Source organism: Bos mutus, chromosome 23 (assembly GCF_027580195.1).
Source record: "Bos mutus isolate GX-2022 chromosome 23, NWIPB_WYAK_1.1, whole genome shotgun sequence".
Lineage (NCBI taxonomy): Eukaryota > Metazoa > Chordata > Mammalia > Artiodactyla > Bovidae > Bos > Bos mutus.
The window spans coordinates 41053815-41074034 of NC_091639.1; the positions used below are offsets into that span (position 1 = coordinate 41053815).

At 39.9% G+C, this 20220-nt stretch overlaps 1 protein-coding gene across 2 annotated transcripts in view; it reads right to left on the minus strand.

Annotated features, from left to right (window-relative positions):
• BLTP3A (bridge-like lipid transfer protein family member 3A) overlaps positions 1–20220 on the minus strand; it is an 87021-nt gene that overhangs the window by 27736 nt on the left and 39065 nt on the right. The window contains exons 5-8 of one of the 2 annotated variants that reach the window (XM_070361277.1): positions 5889–5969; positions 5301–5441; positions 4709–4879; positions 3608–3797 (exon numbers count right to left, since the gene is read on the minus strand). In XM_070361277.1, the coding sequence (XP_070217378.1) occupies positions 3608–3797; positions 4709–4879; positions 5301–5441; positions 5889–5969 (583 nt within the window). Of the gene's footprint in view, positions 1–3607; positions 3798–4708; positions 4880–5300; positions 5442–5888; positions 6079–20220 lie in introns of both variants that reach the window. The other variant, XM_070361276.1, reaches the window with a different exon arrangement.

Consider the following 20220-nt stretch of genomic DNA (forward strand, 5'->3'; position numbering starts at 1 on the left):
AAATATAAACAACACTGATGAGGCAACCAGTGGCAGCCAAGAAGTATATACAAGCCACCTCTCACCATCTGACTTTGAGATCAAGGACTTTCAAGACTCAAAGTCCGCTAATCACAGCCACCTATTTGCCATAGTTTATAGCCCTAATCTTCCATGAACTCAATATCAACGTTGCTCATATGATACCCAAGAAAACTCAATAAGAGAAATTAAATACTAAGGAATAAAATTTTGTGAAATAGAGTTAAGCACTGTTATAGCTAAGATTTTTTTCATCCCTGATCCTCACCAAAAAACCAATTTTCAATGTCCAGAACAGGCATGCATCAAGACAGAAAGCTCAGTGGTTGTTCAGAGCTGCAAAATGGGGACTGGCAGCTAGTGGGTACAGAGTTTCTCTTAGGGATGACAAAAATGTTCTCAAATTAGATTGCAGTGATGATCACACAACCCTATGACTACACTTTAAAACACTGAGTTGTATATTCTAAATGGGTGAATGGTATGCTATGTGAATTCTACATCCATAAATATTATGTGCATGCTCAGTCATTTTTGACTCTTTGCAACCCTATGGACTATAGTACTGCAGGCCCTTCTGTCCATTGAATGTTCCCAGCAAGAATATTGCAGTGAGTTGCCACTTCCTTCTCCAAGGTATCTTCCCATGTGTGTCTCCTGCATCTCCTGCACTGCACGCAGATTTTTTGCTATTGAGCCACTGGGGAAGCCCATCAATAAATAAATATCTGTTTAAAAGAAAAGAGTGAATTTTTACTACTGAGGGTGACAGCATCCCAGTTGAAAATGTATGACCTCGGCTGCTGGAGGGAGAGCATTCCACAGCCATGCTCCTATTGGATTTATTTGGAACTAAAAGAACAATCGACTACACACACTGAACATATTAAAATATGATCTAGAATCAAAGAATTGAAATCAAATTACCAACTATCAACATATATAATTATAAACACATAATCATAGGTGACAAATAGTAAATAGTGTATATAAATGACTAAAATTCTCTAGTGAGATGGTGGGAAGAGGATAGCCTACCCTGAAGAGAGATAAAGAAAGCTTTGGCTCACAGCCCCTAACCTGAGGGAAATAATTAAAGAGGCAAATGACACTCTTTTCCTCATCAACAACTCACCTCCTCCTGGAAGCTGCTCCAGTTTGATTTTAAGAGACAGTGCTGCCCCACCCCAAGCCACCCTGTCCTCAATGACCTACAAAGTTTCCAACAACATCACCTCCAGTACCAAGGGATAGATAAGTGTGTTAGTCAGAGGCCCCAACATCCAGGCTATAGTGTCCTTAAAGAAAAAGCTGACAGATATAGCCGATCCCTAGAGCAGCACTGTCCAAAAGAACTTTCTGTGATGATGGACATCTTCTAGGGTTCATCAGTCAGTTCAGGCACTCAGTCGTGTCCGACTCTTTGTCACGCCACCTAGGGTCCACAGATTACTTGTAATGTGACTGCCGCAAATGAGGAACTGAATTTTTAACTTTATTTAATTTTGATTTTAATTTAAATAGCCACACGTCTCTCTCTATTTGCTACCATATTGGACAGAGAGTTCTCAATTCAGTTTAGTTCAGTCGCTCAGTCACGTCCGACTCTTTGCGACCCCATGAATCACAGCACGCCAGGCCCCCCTGTCCATCACCAACTCCTGGAGCTCTTACAGCAATGTTATCCAATAGAAATGTAACATAAGCCACATAATTAAAAATTTTCTAGTAGCTACATTAAAAAGGTTTTCTTTCAAAAAGTAAAAATAATTTTATTATTACACTTTAAACCAACATACTCCAAATATTATAACTTAACATGCAATCAATATGAAAATAATTATCAAGGTATTCTGCGTCTTTTTTTGTATTATACCTTTGAAATCCCACATGTATGTTACACTTGTGGGGTTTGGATCAACAGGACTTGCCTGGTGGTCCAGTGGTTAAGACTCCATGTTTCCAGCGCAGGGGGCATGGGTTTGATCCCTGGTTGGAGAACTAAGATGCCACACGCTGTATGGCACAGCAAAACAAAACTTCACTCAATTTGGATCAGCCCATATTTCAAGTGCCCATTAGTGGCTAGTGGCTGCCATACTGACCAGGACAACTCCAGACAACCTTAGAGCCCTTCCTATAACACGGTTCTTCCTTCTCCTTTCTTCCCAAATCCAAGGGGAAGAATCAAAGTCACAAGAACTCCTCATGTTCCTTGGCCTTTCACACAGTCATATGCCACGCCTGGGTATGGTTGGCTGGGCGTTCTCCCTCTGTCTCATGGAAAATGTCCCTAAAATCCACCGAGTAGATTAATTCAGCTTCATAAATAAATGGGGGCTTCAGGGAGGGCTAGCCATTCACATCTTAGTGTGGATTACAGAACCCTGCTACAGGAAGAAGACAGGGCTCTACACCCTCATCTAGCAAGAGGATGAAACTCTCCAAATGTATTTTTAATAAAGATTTCTGAAAGGAATCATAACAAAACAAAACTCCAAAGTCTTCATAGTAATACTTGGAAGAAATAACCAAACAAAATAATAATTGGTTTAGCAAAGAACCTTCAAAATGAGTGGGTAGCAAACCAGTGAGTGGCAGAAGCCATCTTTACCCTGTCACTGCTCCTTCAGCTCTTTCATCGTGGGAGTGCAGAGAGGCTAAGTCCTTTCAACACCAAGGCAGAGCAGAGCAAGCGGCAATGCAGCTTGGTGACCCAGGAATAAAAGGTAGGTTCCTCCAAGGAAGGTGAGTCTAAGTCTCATGAAGAGGCAATGAAGAGGCAAACACAACCTCCAGAGACGATAAGGCAGCCAGAGAACCAGCTACCACACGACAGCATCTAAACCCAGAGCTGGCAGCAAAGGGGAGCCAAGGGGGAGCAAGGAGAACTGACGGAACCAGCAGCAGAGAACTAATAATCCAAACACTGGCCTATGATTAAGGCCCTCCAAGTTCAGTATATTAACTCATTTGAGCCTGATACAACCTGTGAGTAAGAAATGATTTAATTCAAGTTCACAAATGAAGAAACTCAGAGAGGTGAAGGGATTTTCCTAAGACTTATAAAGGAAAGCAATGAGTCAATTACTTTTCATTCTGAATAAACGTGTATGTGTGTTTAATAACAATTGCTCTAATGGATGAAAAAGTATGACAAGAACACACTGTAACCTCTCTGCTTGGGAAGAACACATTTATATATAAACTGACTCAAAGATCTGAAAATTCTGAGGTTTCCAATAGTTGAATTTACCCTCTGGAAAGCTTATAACAGTGGTCAGCAATGCCCACTAGGGAGGGAAAAAAAAAGGATACACTGCTTGGGCTCTATCCCAGAGGATTCCGATTTGGTGAGGTCTGGGAGAGGCCCAGCCCCTGTATTTTACTGCCTCTCAGGCGGTTCTGTTGGACCCTAAAGGCTGACAAGCAGTAACAGAGAGCTGCCCCAGGAGCGCTGAGACCTGAGGAGGGCTGTGATATGGGAAGCCAACAAAATACCCCAACAGAGTCTGGAAAGAGCCTTCCATCCCCCAGAGCTGCAGGCAGTGATGGGCCGCCCACCCAGGTCGGCCTCGCAGGATACCTGGCTCTCGGGACTGGCTGTCATCACACACGACGTGCAGGTCCAGGCGCGAGATGAGCAGATGGTAGGAGGACTCTTTCACGTCAAATTTCTCAAAGTACTGGCCGAGGCGGCTGCTGCTGCTGCTGCCCTGGCTGCCACCAAACGCCTGGGCCCAGGACTGTTGGGCGCTGGGGGCAGGTGGGGTGATCTATGTGTGACAGAGAAAAGCAAGACGTCCAGACCCGGACAGCGTCCTTGCTGGCCTTCTTTAAGCTTTAGTTCAGCCTGAAGAAAATCACAATTTGATAAGATGTCCCTTCCCTCTCATAATCATTCTTTTTAATCACATATACTTTATTATACACTGAATAGTAATATCTCCTAAGTTTTCACTTTTATAGCCTTGAAGAATTTTACACTTGTTTCTTTATATGGTGGAACTTCATTTGCTTTTCTATGTGATAATGATAACAATTATATATGGTATTACATTCATATAAATAAACACACATCTTTTTACTTCTAGCCCATTAAGTCTTTCCTAAGGTACAGTGATGCCCCTCATAACGGTACGCCTGGTAGCTCACATAGGTCTGTCCCATCTAAACAACCCAAAGAATCCAAAGAAGCCAAATTATAATTAATCTAGTAACTGTCAGAGTCCTGTTTTGACATTTGAACTGCTTTCTAAACTTCCCTCCCACCCAGAACTTACCTGACTGATGCTAAAACACCTCCTCCAAAAAGTCTTCCCTAAGTACCCTCTCTCAGCCCAGGATCCCTCTGCTTTGTGTTTGGCACACTATTTACCTCTATTATAGCACTTGTCACATCATATTGTAATTACTTGTTTATGGTCCATATTTTAAGACAGCAAGAGCTCCAGGGTCAGGAACAAGAGGCTTTCCAGTGGCCAGCACTGTACACCTAACACACTAGAGGCACCAAATGAAGAGAATACTGGATAAAGGCACAGGCAGAGCCTATGCACACATAGAAGTGAATGACACATTCTCCCAAATAAGCGGAACAAAATCCAGGCTCCACCTATGCTGGTGTGAATTAGGTCTGGCCTGCCATCTCCCCACCACCACCAAGGGTCTCTGTTTCACCTCTAACCTGTATAGGTTCAGGGGCCAGGGTCTTTCTCTGCTGGGCAGCCTTCTCCATGGCCTCACTCAGTGACTCTGCATATTTCATCATAGCCTTGAGCTGCGAGTCCGTTAGCACCCAGAGCAGGTCATCCAACAGGAACATCAGCTTGGAGGCTATCACATTGCAATCTTTGGTCTGGAGGGGTCACAGAGAACACAGGCTTCCACATCTGGTACCATCCCAACTCCTTAAAGTGAGTACTGCCCAACAAATTTCAGAGATGGCTTTTCAATCCTCAATACAAGAAAATATCAAGTACTTTGGAGAGTTAATTTCTTACCAAACTACAAAAGTTTTCTGTGATTAACAAAAAGCAGTAATAATCAACTGCCTATGTCCCCATATACAGGTAAAAATTGCTATTTCCAAAATTAAAATGATGGAAATAGACACGTTCCCTCAATAGTAGATTTTGTGCAACACTGAACTGCAGGTCCTCCCCTTTCAAATGTCATTTCAGGGGCCAATAACACACAAAGAGGAGGAAACACCAACTCCAGCACTGTCTGGGAGAACAAAAGATGGACGTTTTCGTGAGGACAGAGAACACACTCACTCTTCTCTTGAGGGCTATCTGGATCCTTCCTTGGTTGGTAATCAGCCTCAACGGAGTGCTGACTGGGTCCTGATCACCATTGTCTGTAGCATCTGCCTCAATTCGAAGTGTTTGCCAAGTTATTTCCTTAAATGTTAAAACCTAGAAGGAAAAAAAGTAAAATCCCTTAACGTTGTGGATGAAATTAATCAAGAGGCAGGAAGTCCAAGGGGACAAGACTATCGAGGCAGAGACCCCACCATTCTTAGCTGGGACCCTGCTCACAGAAGGCAGTGCATCACAAATTCTTAGATGAGGAAAAGGGCTTCTTGGGCTCCCAAGAATGGGGAAGCCTTTGACCCAAGACAGGAGTACAGTCATTGGGAATTTGCTATATGACACAGGGAGCTAGAAGGCTGGGATGGAGTGGAAGGTGGGAGGGAGGTCAAAGGAGGGGACATGTGTATACCTAAGACTGATTCACATTGATGCATGGCAGAAACCAACACAATACTGTAGAACAATTATTCCCCAATTAAAATAAAAATTTTTTTTAATGAATCCTTTGAACCCTCCCGTTCTCCCCCCTTGCAATGGCAGGGCTGTCACCTCTCCTCGGTGTGGGTCAGTGATGCGGGTGAAGCGGAGGTCACTCTGCTGCCAATTGGGGTTGACACTATAGCCCTGGAGCTGCCACAATTCAAAAGAAGCGTGGAAGGCCTTGGAGTGAATCTTGATGGTGATGGAGTTGACCATGATGAACATCCCCTCCACCACCTTCTCAGCAAAGCCATACTCACTAGGACAAACAAGGCAGGATCAATATTCAGGACCATGTGAGACTTTGGCATTAGCACACCTTTTTCCTTTTCTGGTTGTCCCATGCCTTGCAGGATCCTAGTTTCCTAACAGGGGGTTTGAACCCAGGCCCAGGCAGTTAAAATGCTGAGTCCTAACCACTGGACAACAGAGAATTCCCTCTACATACTCTTTATAATGGAAGACTTAAGACTTTTAATAATGCCTGTCTTTAGATGCTAGAACTGTGGACGGTTTTTTCAAAGTTCTCTCCTCCCACTTCTGCTTTATATTTTTTAAATTTCTAAAATTTTTATGATGATGCAGTACTCTTTCTGATGAGCTTTTTCTTTTTTAAGAATGGAATAAAAGAAAGAGTTGACCTGGAAACAATCTCCTTCTGGTTAGAATAAGTTGAAAAAAATATTTTCCAAGTCCACAAACTACCTGAATAAATATTTGACTATTGTCTGTGAGGAGAGATATTATTACTACAGAAAGGAAACAGTCGGTTTCAATAATGTCTTCAAAGACAGAACATGCTCTGTGAAAGCGGTGAAAGAGGAAAGAGGTACAGCCAGATGAGCGTGAGGTTTAACCCTGTGAAATCAAGTCAAGAACAGACCCACCTCTGCCTGTCAAACCCACCCCAGAGAGCACAGCTGTACGTCACAGAGGCCAAAACAGCAGGTAGAGAAATGAAGGCCATCCTTAAAGTCCTTCTAGACATGGAAAACACAGACATTCTTGACATGCCAGTGACACAGTTTTCATTATAACAGATAAAAAGGTCTGGGAATTATAAACTGAATACACACACACACACACACACACATATCTCTCTGCAATTTATATCACAAAGCGCTAATATCTCTAATATAGAAAGAGCTTCACAAAACTGAAAAGAAAAAGACCAATAGCCCAATACAAATGGGACAAAGTAGGGACAGTTCACAGAAAAATAAATGCAAATAGATATTAAAGATAAAAAGATGTTCCACCTCACTCATGTATCAAAACTACACTGAGAGTCATTTGATTCAGGACAAAAATGACAGTGAAGTAGGGAAAATTCAATAACGGTGCGTGGTCAGTTTGAGGCTAAACGTAAAAAGAAAAAATAATGTTGACCTTCATCTTGCATCAAATGAACAAAAAACCAGTTTCAAGATTGACTGTAGATCTAAATGTGAAAGGTCAAATAATAAAGCTAGAAGAAAACATAGGAGAATATCTTCACGCCTTGAGATAGGAAAAGATTCCTTAAATAAAACACAAAAAGCACCAACCATAAAGGGAAATAAAGATATATAGGACCACAGTAGAATAATGTCTGATCAATAAAAAAATAACATTAGGAGTGATAAGACACCTACACAGTAAGAGAAGATATGTGTAATACATGTACGTAACCAAGGACTTGTTTCCAGAATATAAAAAGAACTTCTACAAATTAAAGAGAAAAATATAAATAACCCCCAAAATAAATGGGAGAAAACATCAATGCTTTATGAAAGAGGATATTTGAAAGTCTAATAACTCATCAAAATATGTAAACTAAAAATAAAATTTGACACAACTATTAGGTGGTTAGAATAAAAAGAGAGACAAGACTAAGTGCTAACAGATGGAACGCTTATGTACTGCTGGGGCGAAACTGGTGTAAGTGCTTTGGAAAACTGTTCAGCAGTATGAACTAAAACAGAACATATGCATAGCCTACGACCCTGCAACTCTACTGTCAGTTCAGTTCAGGTCAGTTCAGTCGCTCAGTGGTGTCCGACTCTTTGCGACCCCATGAATCGCAGCATGTCAGGCCTCCCTGTCCATCACCAACTCCCAGAGTTCACTCAGACTCACGTCCATCGAGTCAGTGATGCCATCCAGCCATCTCATCTTCTGTCGTCCCCTTCTCCTCCTGCCCCCAATCCCTCCCAGCATCAGAGTCTTTTCCAATGAGTCAACTTACTGTAGATACATACAAATTAGAAATGTGTACATATGTTCACTAAGAAGCATGCATAAGAATGTTGATAGCATTACTATTCTTTTTTCTTTAGTTAAAAGTTAAATTTTTAACTTACATATAGAAAAGATCATTCTTTGCAGGATACACATACAAGGTTTTGACAAATGCATAAAGTCATGTATTAACTACCACACTCATGAAAAAGGACAGTCCTATGTAGCAACAGTATGCTAAATAGCCACAAAGTAGAAACAAATGAAATGTCCATCTACAACAGAATAGATAATTGTGGCATGTAATGGAATATCATATAGTAATGAGGATTAATGAAAAATAACTACATGTAACCACATGGATGATTTTTAAAAACATCATGCTGAGCTAAAAGTATGTAGATACAAATGACAACGTATTATATTATTACATTTATATAAATTTAAAAATAGGGAAACTAATGAGTGAACTTCCAGATTTCAAGCTGGTTTTAGAAAAGGCAGAGGAACCAGAGATCAAATTGCCAACATCCACTGGATCATTGAAAAAGCAAGAGAGTTCCAGAAAAACATCTATTTCTGCTTTACTGACTATGCCAAAGGCTTTGACTGTGTGGATCACCACAAACTGCTCAAAATTCTGAAAGAGATGGGAATACCAGACCACCTGATGTGCCTCTTGAGAAACCTGTATGCAGGTCAGGAAGCAACAGTTAGAACTGGACATGGAACAACAGACTGGTTCCAAATAGGAAAAGGAGTACGTCAAGGCTGTATATTGTCACCCTGCTTATTTAACTTATATGCAGTTCACATCATGAGAAACGCCGGGCTGGAAGATGCACAAGCTGGAATCAAGATTTCTAGGAGAAATATTAATAACGTCAGATATGCAGATGACACCACCCTTATGGCAGAAAGTGAAGAGGAACTAAAAAGCCTCTTGAAGAAAGTGAAAGAGGATGGCGAAAAAGTTGGCTTAAAGCTCAACATTCAGAAAACTAAGATCATGGCATCTGGTCCCATCACTTCATGGGAAATAGATGGGGAAACAGTGGAAACACTGTCAGACTTTATTTTTCTGGGATCCAAAATCACTGCAGATAGTGATTGCAGCCATGAAATTAAAAGATGCTTACTCCTTGGAAGGAAAGTTATGACCAACCTAGATAGCATACTCAAAAGCAGAGACATTAATTTGCCAACAAGGTCCATCTAGTCAAGGCTATGGCTTTTCCAGTGGTCATGTACAGATGTGAGAGTTGGACTGTGAAGAAAGCTGAGCGCCGAAGAATTGATGCTTTTGAACTGTGGTGTTGGAGAAGACTCTTGAGAGTCCCTTGGACTGCAAGGAGATCCAACCAGTCCATTCTAAAGGAGATCAGCCCTGGGTGTTCTTTGGAAGGAATGATGCTAAAGCTGAAACTCCAGTACTTTGGCCACCTCATGCAAAGAGTTGACTCATTGGAAAAGACTGATGCTGGGAGGGATTGGGGGCAGGAGGAAAAGGGGACGACAGAGGATGAGATGGCTGGATGGCATCACTGACTCGATGCACATGAGTTTGGGTGAACTCCAGGAGTTGGTGATAGACAGGGAGGCCTGGCGTGCTGCAATTCATGGGGTCGCAAGGAGTCGGACACGACTGAGCAACTGAACTGAACTGAATGTATGGTATTAAAAATGAGGATAAAGTTATCCTTGAGGTGGGTATGACTAGGAAGGGCCCAGGAGGCTTTTGGGATTCTGGAAGTGGTCTACTTTTGATGTGTTAACTGTAAAGAATCACTAAGCTGCACATTTATGATTTATGTACCTCAATCACTTCAGTTCAGTCACTCAGTCGTGTCCAATTCTTGGTCTGCAGCATGCCAGGCCTCCCTGTCCATGTACCTCAATATACTTGACCAAGAAACCACACAGAAATACCATGTGTCATCTTTAGATTAGGCAAAAATCCTAAAGTTTGACATTACTGTCCGTTGGCAAGGTTCCTGGACCTTTCAAGGAGATCAAACCAATCAATCCTAAAGGAAATCAACCTTGAATATTCATTGAAAGGAATGATGCTGAAGCTGAAGCTCCAAAACTTTGGCCACATGATGGGAAGAGCCAACTCACTGGAAAAGACCCTGATGCTGGGAAAGATTGAGGACAGGAGGAGAAGGGGACGACAGAGGATGAGATGGTTGGATGGCATCACCAACTCAATGGACATGAGTTTGCGCAAACTCCAGGAGATAGTGAAGGACAGGAAAGCCTGGCGTGCTGCGGTCCACGGGGTCAAAAAGAGTCGGACATGACTGAGTGACTGAACAATAACAACAAAGTTTTCCAGAAAACAAGAACTCAAAACATTGCTGGCGGTAACACAAAACTATAAAATCCTTACAAAGGGAAATTTAGCAATGTCTATCAAATGCATTTTCCCTTTGACCTAGCAGTCCCTCTCCCAGGAGTATATTCTAAAATATGCTAGCAGAAAGAGTGGAAACAAATCAAATGTCTCCCAACTGATGAATGGATAAGTAAAATGTGGTATATCCATACAACAGAATGTTGTTCAGCCATAAAAGGAATAAAGTACTCATATATGCTACAACATAGCTGAACCTTGAAAACATTATGTTAAGAGAAAGACACCAATTTCAAATGACCACATAATGTACTATTCCATCTATACAAAATGATCAGAATAAATACAGAAAGTACATTTATGGTTGCCTAAGGCTTAAAACAGTATGAAAAGGCAAAAAGATAGAACACTGAAAGATGAACTCCCCAGGTTGGTGGGTGTCCAGTATGCTACTGGAGATCAGTGGAGAAATAACTCCAGAAAGAATGAAGAGACAGAGCCAAAGCAAAAACAACACTCAGCTGTGGACGTGACTGGTGATAGAAGGAAGGTCTGATGCTGTAAAGAGCAATACTGCATAGGAACCTGGAATGTTAGGTCTATGAATCAAGGCAAATTGGAAGTGGTCAAACAGGAGACGGCAAGAGTAAACATTGACATTTTAGGAATCAGTGAACTAAAATGGATGGGAATGGGTGAATTTAATTCACATGACCATTATATCTACTACTCTGGGCAAGAACCCCTTAGACGAAATGGAGTAGTCATTATAGTCAACAAGAGTTTGAAATGCAGTACTTGGATGCAATCTCAAAAACAACAGAATGATCTCTGTTTGTTTTCAAGGCAAACCGTTCAATATCGCAGTAATCCAAGTCTATGCCCCAATCAGGAACACTGAAGAAGCTGAAGTTAAATGGTTCTATGAAGACCCACAAGACCTTCTAGAACTAACACCCAAAAAAGATGTCCCTTTCATTATAGGGGACTGGAATGCAAAAGTAGGAAGTCAAGAAACACCTGGAGTAACACGCAAATTTGGCTTTGGAGTACAGAATGAAGCAGGGCAAAGGCTAATAGAGTTTTGCCAAGAGAATGCACTGGTCATAGCAAACTCCTTCTTCCAACAACACGAGAGAAGAATCTATACATGGACATCACCAGATGGCCAACACTGAAATCAGACTGATTATATTCTTTGCAGCCAAAGACGGAGAAGCTCTATACAGTTAGCAAAAACAAGACCGGAAGCTGACTGTGGCTCAGATCACGAACTCCTTATTGCCAAATTCAGACTGAAATTGAAGAAAGTAGGGAAAACCACTAGACCATTCAGGTATGACCTAAATCAAATCCCTTATGATTATACAGTGGAAGTGAGAAATAGATTTAAGGAGCTAGATCTGATAGACAGAGTGCCTGATGAACTATGGATGGAGGTTCGTGACACTGTACAGGAGACAGGGATCAAGACAATCCCCCCAAAAAAAGAAATGCAAAAAAGCAAAATGGCTGTCTCAGGAGGCCTTTCAAATAACTGTGAAAAGGAGAGAAGCAAAAAGCAAAGGAGAAAAGGAAAGATATATCCACTTGAATGCAGAATTCCAAAGAATAGCAAGGAGAGATAAGAAAGCCTTCTTCAGTGATCAATGCAAAGAAATAGAGGAAAACAAGAGAATTGGAAATACCAGAGATCTCTTCAAGAAAATTAGAGATACCAAGGAACATTTCATGCAAAGATGGGCTCAATAAAAGACAGAAACAGTATGGACCTAACAGAAGCAGAAGATATTAAGAAGAGGTGGCAAGAATACACAGAAGAACTGTATAAAAAAGATCTTAATGGCACAGATAATCATGATGGTATGATCATTCCCCTACAGCCAGACATCCTGGATTGTGAAGTCAAGTGGTCCTTAGGAAGTATCACTACAAACAAAGCTAGTGGAGGTGATGGAATTTCAGCTGAGCTATTTCAAATCCTAAAAGGTGATGCTGTGAAAGTGCTGCACTCAATATGCCAGCAAATTTGGAAAACTCAGCAGTGGCCACAGGACTGGAAAAGGGCAGTTTTCATTCCAATCCCAAAGAAAGGCAATGCCAAAGAATGCTCAAACTACTGCATAATTGCACTCATCTCACACGCTAGTAAAGTCATGCTCAAAATTCTCCAAGCCAGGCTTCAGCAATACATGAACCGTGAGCTTCCAGATGTTCAAGCTGGTTATAAAAAAGGCAGAGGAACCAGAGATCAAATTGCCAACATCCACTGGATCATTGAAAAAGCAAGAGAGTTCCAGAAAAACATCTATTTCTGCTTTATTGACTATGCCAAAGCCTTTGACTGTGTGGATCACCACAAACTGTTCAAAATTCTGAAAGAGATGGGAATACCAGACCACCTGACCTGCCTCTTGAGAAACCTGTATGCAAGTCAGGAAGCAACAGTTAGAACTGGACATGGAACAACAGACTGGTTCCAAATAGGAAAAGGAGAACGTCAAGGCTGTATATTGTCACCCTGCTTATTTAACTTATATGCAGAGTACATCATGAGAAACACTCGACTGGATGAAGCACAAGCTGGAATCAAGATTGCTGGGAGAAGTATCAATAACCTCAGATATGCAGATGACACCACCCTTATGGCAGAAAGTGAAGAAGAACTAAAGAGCCTCTTGATGAAAGTGAAAGAGGAGAGTGAAAAAGTTGGCTTAAAGCTCAACATTCAGAAAACTAAGATCATGGCATCCAGTCCATCACCACATGGCAAATAGATGGGGAAACAGTGGAAACAGTGGCTGATTTTAGTTTTGGGGGCTCCAAAATCACTGCAGATGGTGATTGCAGCCATGAAATTAAAAGATGCTTACTCCTTGGAAGGAAAGTTATGACCAACCTAGACACCATATTAAAAAGCAGAGACATTACTTTGCCAACAAAGGTCTGTCTAGTCAAGGCTATGGTTTTTCCAATAATCATGTATGAATGTGAGAGTTGGACTATAAAGAAAGCTGAGTGTCAAAGAATTGATGCTTTTGAACTGTGGTGTTGGAGAAGACTCTTGAGAGTCCCTTGGACTGCAAGGAGACCAACCAGTCCATCCTAAAGGAGATCAGTCCTGAGTGTTCATTGGAAGGACTGATGTTGAAGCTAAAACTCCAATACTTTGGCCACCTGATACAAAGAACTGACTCACTGGGAAAGACCCTGATTTTGGGAAAGACTGAAGACAGGAGAAGAGGATGACAGAGAATGAGATGGTTGGATGGCATCACCAACTCAATGGACATGAATTTGAGTAAACTCTAGGAGTTGGTGATGGACAGGGAGGCCTGGCGTGCTTCAGTCCATGGGATCGCAAAGAGTCAGACACGACCGAGTGACTGAACTGAACTAATTAATAGAGAACTTGCTACATAAACTATGATGCCTCTATAAAATATACTGAGTATTTTGCAGGTACAAAAAGGAATAAGAAGCATCTCCTTATATACATCTATGAAGTGATCTCCAGGATATACTTTTAAAAGAAAAAGGCAATGTGTCAAGTGTTTATGGTATGTTACATTTTGTGTAAAAAATGGAGTAGGGACAACATACGTACATATAACATACCTTTTTTATAGTTTTAACTTTGAAACTGTGTAATTTTACATAGTTTAAAAAGTAAATTAAAAACATTTTACAAATTTAAAACAAACTGATATAAAACTCTTAGAAGATAGCATAAGAGAAAACCTAGATGATACTGGGTATAGCAATTACATTTTAGATACAACACCAAAGGCACAATTCATGAAAGAAATAACAGCTACACTGGACTTCATTAAAGTTTCAAAATCTGCTCTGTGAAAGACAATGTCAAGAGAATAAGACCACTCATAGACTGGAATATATCTGCAAAAAGACACATCTGATAAAAGACTGTTATCTGAAATACACAAAGAACTGTTAAAAGTCAACAATAAAAAGACAACCCAATTAAAACATGGGCCAAAGACCTTCATAGATACCTTATGAAAGACGTACAGATGGCAAAGAAGCATATGTCTTATAAGCTCTACATCATATGTTATTAGGGAAACGGAAATGAGAACAACAGTGAGATTCCACTACACACCTATTAGAATGACCAAAACCCAAACTGCTGACAACACTAAATGCGGAGAATTCCATGGACAGAGAAGCCTAGCAAGCTACCCCATGCGTCCATGGGGTCGCAAAGAGTCAGACACGACTGAGCGACTTTCATTAATTACTAATCCAAATGCTGACAAGGACATGGAACAGCAGGAACTCTCATTCGCTGCTAGTAATAATGTAAAATGGTAAGTCACTTTGGGAAGACAGTTCTGTGGTTTCTTCCAAAACTGAACCATACTCTTACCATATGATCCAGCAATCATGCTCCTTTATATACACTCAAAGGAATTTAAAAGTTAAAGTCCACACATGGACATTTATAGCAGTTTTATTCATAATTGCCAAAATTTGGAAACAAACAACCAAGATGCTGTAACTATTAAATGGATAAACTGTGGTACATCCAGACAATGAAATATTTTTCAGCACTAAAAAGAAATGAGCCACAGAGTCATAAAAAGACATGGAGGAAACTTAAATGCATATTATTAAGTGAAAGAAGGCAATCTAAAGAGATGGAATCATCATGGAAAAGGAAAAACTATGGAATAGTGAAAAGACCAGTGGTTGCCAGGGGTTGGAGCAGGGAGAAGGATGACTAAGTGGAGCACAGAGGATTTTTAGGGCAGTGAAAATACACTGTAAGATACTGTAACAGTGCATGCATGTCACTATACACGTGTCCAAGCCTATAGAATGTCCCACCAAGGGTGAACCTCAAGGTGAAGTATGAACTTTGTCTGATTATGAGGTGTCAGTGTAAGTTCATCTGTCATAATAAATATGCCACTCTGGTTGGTGGAGGTCCATAATGGGGGAGGCTCCGCGTGTGTTGAGAGCAGGGGGTATTTGGGAAATCTCTGCTCCTTCCTCTTAGTACTACTATTTATACCTAAAACTGCTCTAAAAAATCTGTCCTAAAAAATGAATTCCTATGTATGTCAAGTTGGTACCCAACCATACAAAGAATGATTTCAAGTAATTTTATTTATTTTTTTAAGATTTTTTTAATGTGGATCATTTTTTAAGTCTTTATTGAATTTGTTACAATATTGCTTCTGTTTTATATTGTTTTTTTGGCTGTGAGGCATGAGGGATCTTAGCTCCCCCACCAGGGGTCACACCCACGCCCCCTGCACTGGAAGCACCACCAGGGAAGACCCTCAAGTAATTTTAAAACACAGTATTTTGACTATATATATCTAATGGAATATATCATAAGGTTAAAGCAAATACATGGGAATTCCCTGGTGATCCAGTGGTTAGGATTCTGCACTCTTAATGCCAAAGGCCTGAGTTCAATCCTTGGTTGGGGAACTGAGATCCCGTAAGCCATGCAGTGTGGCCAAAAATAAAAAACATATATACACACACACAAAAAGCTACTGCATTCAGTAGTCTTATTGGTAGTTATATTAGTTTTTGTTATTTTTGAAACTATTAAAAAGTGAATTATTTATTATAAAATGTTGTTAGGAACCAAAATTTAGCATATGAACAAAAATGCAAATATTTCTGGTTCAAGATGGCAGAGTAGAAGGATATGTGCTCATCTCCTCTTGTGAGGGCACCCAAATCACAACCAGCTGTTGAGTAACTATCAACAGGACACTGGAAACTATCAAAAAAGATACCCTACATTCAAAGATAAGAAGCCACAGCGAGATGGTAGGAGGGGCACAATCATGATGAAATCATATCCCATACCCTCTGGGTGGATGACCCACAAACTAGAGAACAATAACACCAAAGAAGCTCTCCCACTGCTGTGAACCCGTTGGGCTTCCCAGCCAATTCCTAAAGGGACTGCCAATTCCCAGATTCCCCAGGGAATCTGATCTTGAAGGCCAGCAGGATTGGATTACAAGACTTCCCAAGACTGGGGGAAACATGAGACTCCAGTCTTGGAGGGCACAAACAAAATTTTCCACATACCAAGACTTAGAGGAAAGGAGCTAGTGTTGGAGGGTCTCCTGTGGAGGAGGTGTGGGTCAGGAGGGGCTCACCACAGGCATGGGGGCACCCAGCCTGGAAGGTCCTCCTTGGGGTATACCCTCTTGGAGGTTGCCAGCACCCAACCATAGACCTAGAGGGTTGGGTCGCCTTAGGCCAAAAAAATACTAAGGAGGGAGCAAAATCCCACCCACCAGCAGATAACTGGATTAAAGCTTTACTGAGCAAGGCCCTGCACACCATAGCAAGACCCAGTTTCTCCACCACCAATCCCTCCCCCGAGGAAGCTTACACAAGCCTCTTAGCCTCCTCCATCAGAAGCCAGATAGAAGCAAGAAGAACCACAGTCCCACAGAGACTAAAACAAAAAACCACATTACAGAAACTTAACCACCATGAAAAAGCAGAAAGTTATGTCCCAAATGAAGGGACAAGATAAAACCCTAGAAAAACAACTGAATGAAGTGAAGACAGGCAACCTTCCAGAAAAAGAATTCAGAAAAATTATAGTGAAGATCACTCAAGATCTCAGAAAAAGAATGGAGGCAAAGATTGAGAAGATGCAAGAAATGTTTACCAAAGACTCAGAACTAAAGAACAAACAAACAGAGATGAATAAGATACTAGAAGGAATCCATAGCAGAATAACTGGGACAGAAGAATGGATAGGGCTTCCCTGATAGCTCAGCTGATAAAGAATCCGCCTTCAATGCAGGAGATCCCGGTTCGATTCCTCGGTCGGGAAGATCTGCTGGAGAAGGGATAGGCTACCCACTCCAGTATTCTTGGGCTTCCCTTATGGCTCAGCTGGTAAAGAATCTGCCTGCAATGCGGGAGACCTGGGTTCAATCCCTAGGTTAGGAAGATCCCCTGGAGATGGGAAATGCTACCCACTCCAGTATTCTGGCCTGGAGAATTCTATTGACTGTAAAGTCCATTGGGTCGCAAAGAGTTAGACACAGACTGGATGATTTTAACTTTCCCTTTCAAGAATGGATAAATGACCTGGGGGATAGAATGGTGAAAATCACTGCTACAGAACAGAATATAGAAAAAAGAAAAAAAATAAATAAATAAAAAAAAAAAAGAAAAAAGAATGAAAAGAAATGAAGACAGCCTAAGAGACCTCTGCGACAACAATAAACACACTAACATTTGCATTGTAGGGGTCCCAGAAGGAGAAAAGAGAAAGGACCTGAGAAAATATTTGAAGAGATAATAGCTGCAAACTTCCCTAACATGATAAAGGAAACAGTCAAGCAAGTCCAGGAAGCACAGACAGTCTCAGGCAGGGTAAACCCAAGAAGGAACACACTGAGACACATAATAATCAAACTTAGAAAAATTAAAGACAGAGCTGTGCTTAGTCGCTCAGTCGTGTGCAACTCTTTGCTACCCCATGAGGCTCCTCTGACCAAGGGGATTCTCCAGGCAAGAATACTGGAGTGGGTTGCCACACCCTCCTCCAAGGGAATCTTCCCAACCCAGGGATAGAACCCTGGTATCCCACATTGCAGGCGGATTCTTTACATCTGAGCCACCAGGGAAGCCCTAAAAAATATTAAAAGCAACAAGGGAAAAAGAAGGGAACTCCCATCAGGCTATATTCTGAACAGAAACTCTACAAGCAAGAGAATGGCATGATACATTAAAAATGATGAAAGGGAAGAACCTAAACCAAGAATACTTTATGAAGCAAGAATCCCCTTTAGATTTGATGGAGAAATCAAAAGCCTTCCAGACAAGCAAAAGTTAAGAGAATTTAGCACCATCAAACCAGCTTTACAACAAATGCTAAAGGAACTTCTCTAGGCAGGAAACAAGAGAAAATAAACCCAAAACAATTAAGGAAATGGTAAAAGGATCATATATATGGATAATTACCTTAAATGTAAATGGATTAAATGCCCTAATCAAAAGACATAGACCAGCTGAGCAGATGAAAACAGGTGGGTGTATGCATTTTCACTTACCACATCACTCTGCTTGACCCCCCAAATTGTATGTAGTTATTTTATATTGTTAGGTTAACAATGTTGCCATTATGGCTTGCAATTGTAATTGTCTTTTATTTTTTGTCTGGCTATTGATTATGAATATTGATAAACATCTTTCACTACTGTGATTACTCACAATACCATTGTATCGTGATCGGTCAACAGAAAAATAATAGAATTCTATATCACCAAAACTATCATTTAATAGAAGATCCTGGAATACTTTTTAAAATTCATACGCATACCAGAATTATCTTGGAATTTTTTGAAAAATACCAATGTCCAGGTGTTGCTTTTTTTCACCAGAGTTCCAGATATGTCTCTAATGAGCAGCCACGTTTAAACAACTGGACTATATGCGGGGCTTTTACTTTTACCTAGTTTGCTTCACTTCTCTACTTCATACTCAGTGCTCCCATTTCATTTAGCTTGTTTTCCAGTTTCTTCATCTCTCCTTTTATTTTTTTTTATATTCTTTCTCAAGCCTTTATCAAGCATAGTAGAAAAGTTCTTGTATACCTTTATATATATAATAATTATAACATATATATTTTAGAAAACTTGTAAATTTTTGCCTAACTAAAAAATTTAAGACATTTTGATTCCACTTGTTTGACTTAGTATGAATAGAATGTTATTTTTCTCATCTAAAAAAATAGATATGCAACAAGCAACAAAGGTAGCACAGGGAACTACCGTCAGTATCTTGTGATAATCTATAATGGAAAATAATTTCCAAAATAACATACGTGTATATGTGTAACCGAATCACACACCAAAAAAGGAATTCTACTTTTTTTTTTTTTTTTGACTATAACAAGAATGCTTTATTATAGATTATTGAATGTATGAAATAACACTGATTGGAGTGACAAGAACAAATTTGTATTTCACCCTTAGCATTCATAACTTATTTTTAAGTTCATGGCTTTTATATGTGTGTGTGTGTGTGTGTGTGTGTGTGTATATATATATATATATATACACTTTTAGTGTAATGTGGAAAATTCTAAGTATTTGTTAAATCTGAGGTTATTACATGGCAGCCATTATAGTTTCTAAGTAAGCTAGAAATTTTTAAGAATTTAATTTATTGTTAGAAAAATTTGTGCATATACTTTATTGAACACCTTTGGTATGCACTTTTGATGATTTTCTTTTGTTTTGTCATATCTTTTGTAATGGTGTTTTACATTTTTTTAATTATAATGGTAAAGTTATAGAGATAACTGAAAGCAAAGAGAGATTTTAGCCTGCTCATGAATAGCTAGACTGACATTCGTGTGTAATGAGCTATCTACTACTTTTTGAAATTTAGCAACGTTTATCTTTTTGCCAGCTTTTCTAAATGTCCTATGGACATCTAATAATGAAATATGAGATATAAAATTTTAAATATATTTGTATGTGATATAAAAATAATAGAAATTAATAGAAATAGAAATCTATTATATTTAAATTATTAATGACATCATTCAAGATGCTCCTATTCTTATTTTTTATGCACTTGATAAAATATTCTCAGAAAAATGTTAACACGTCTCACTATGATTATGTATTTTTTCTTTCCCTTATATTTCTTCTGATTTTTGCTTTGTTTCTTTGTTGTTAGGTGTCTAATGGTTTATGATGTCTATCTTCTTTGTCATTAAAAATATTCATCTTTGTTTCACTTAAAAATAAATTAATTTTAAAAATGCAAATTGTAAATCTAAAAAGTTACTCAAAA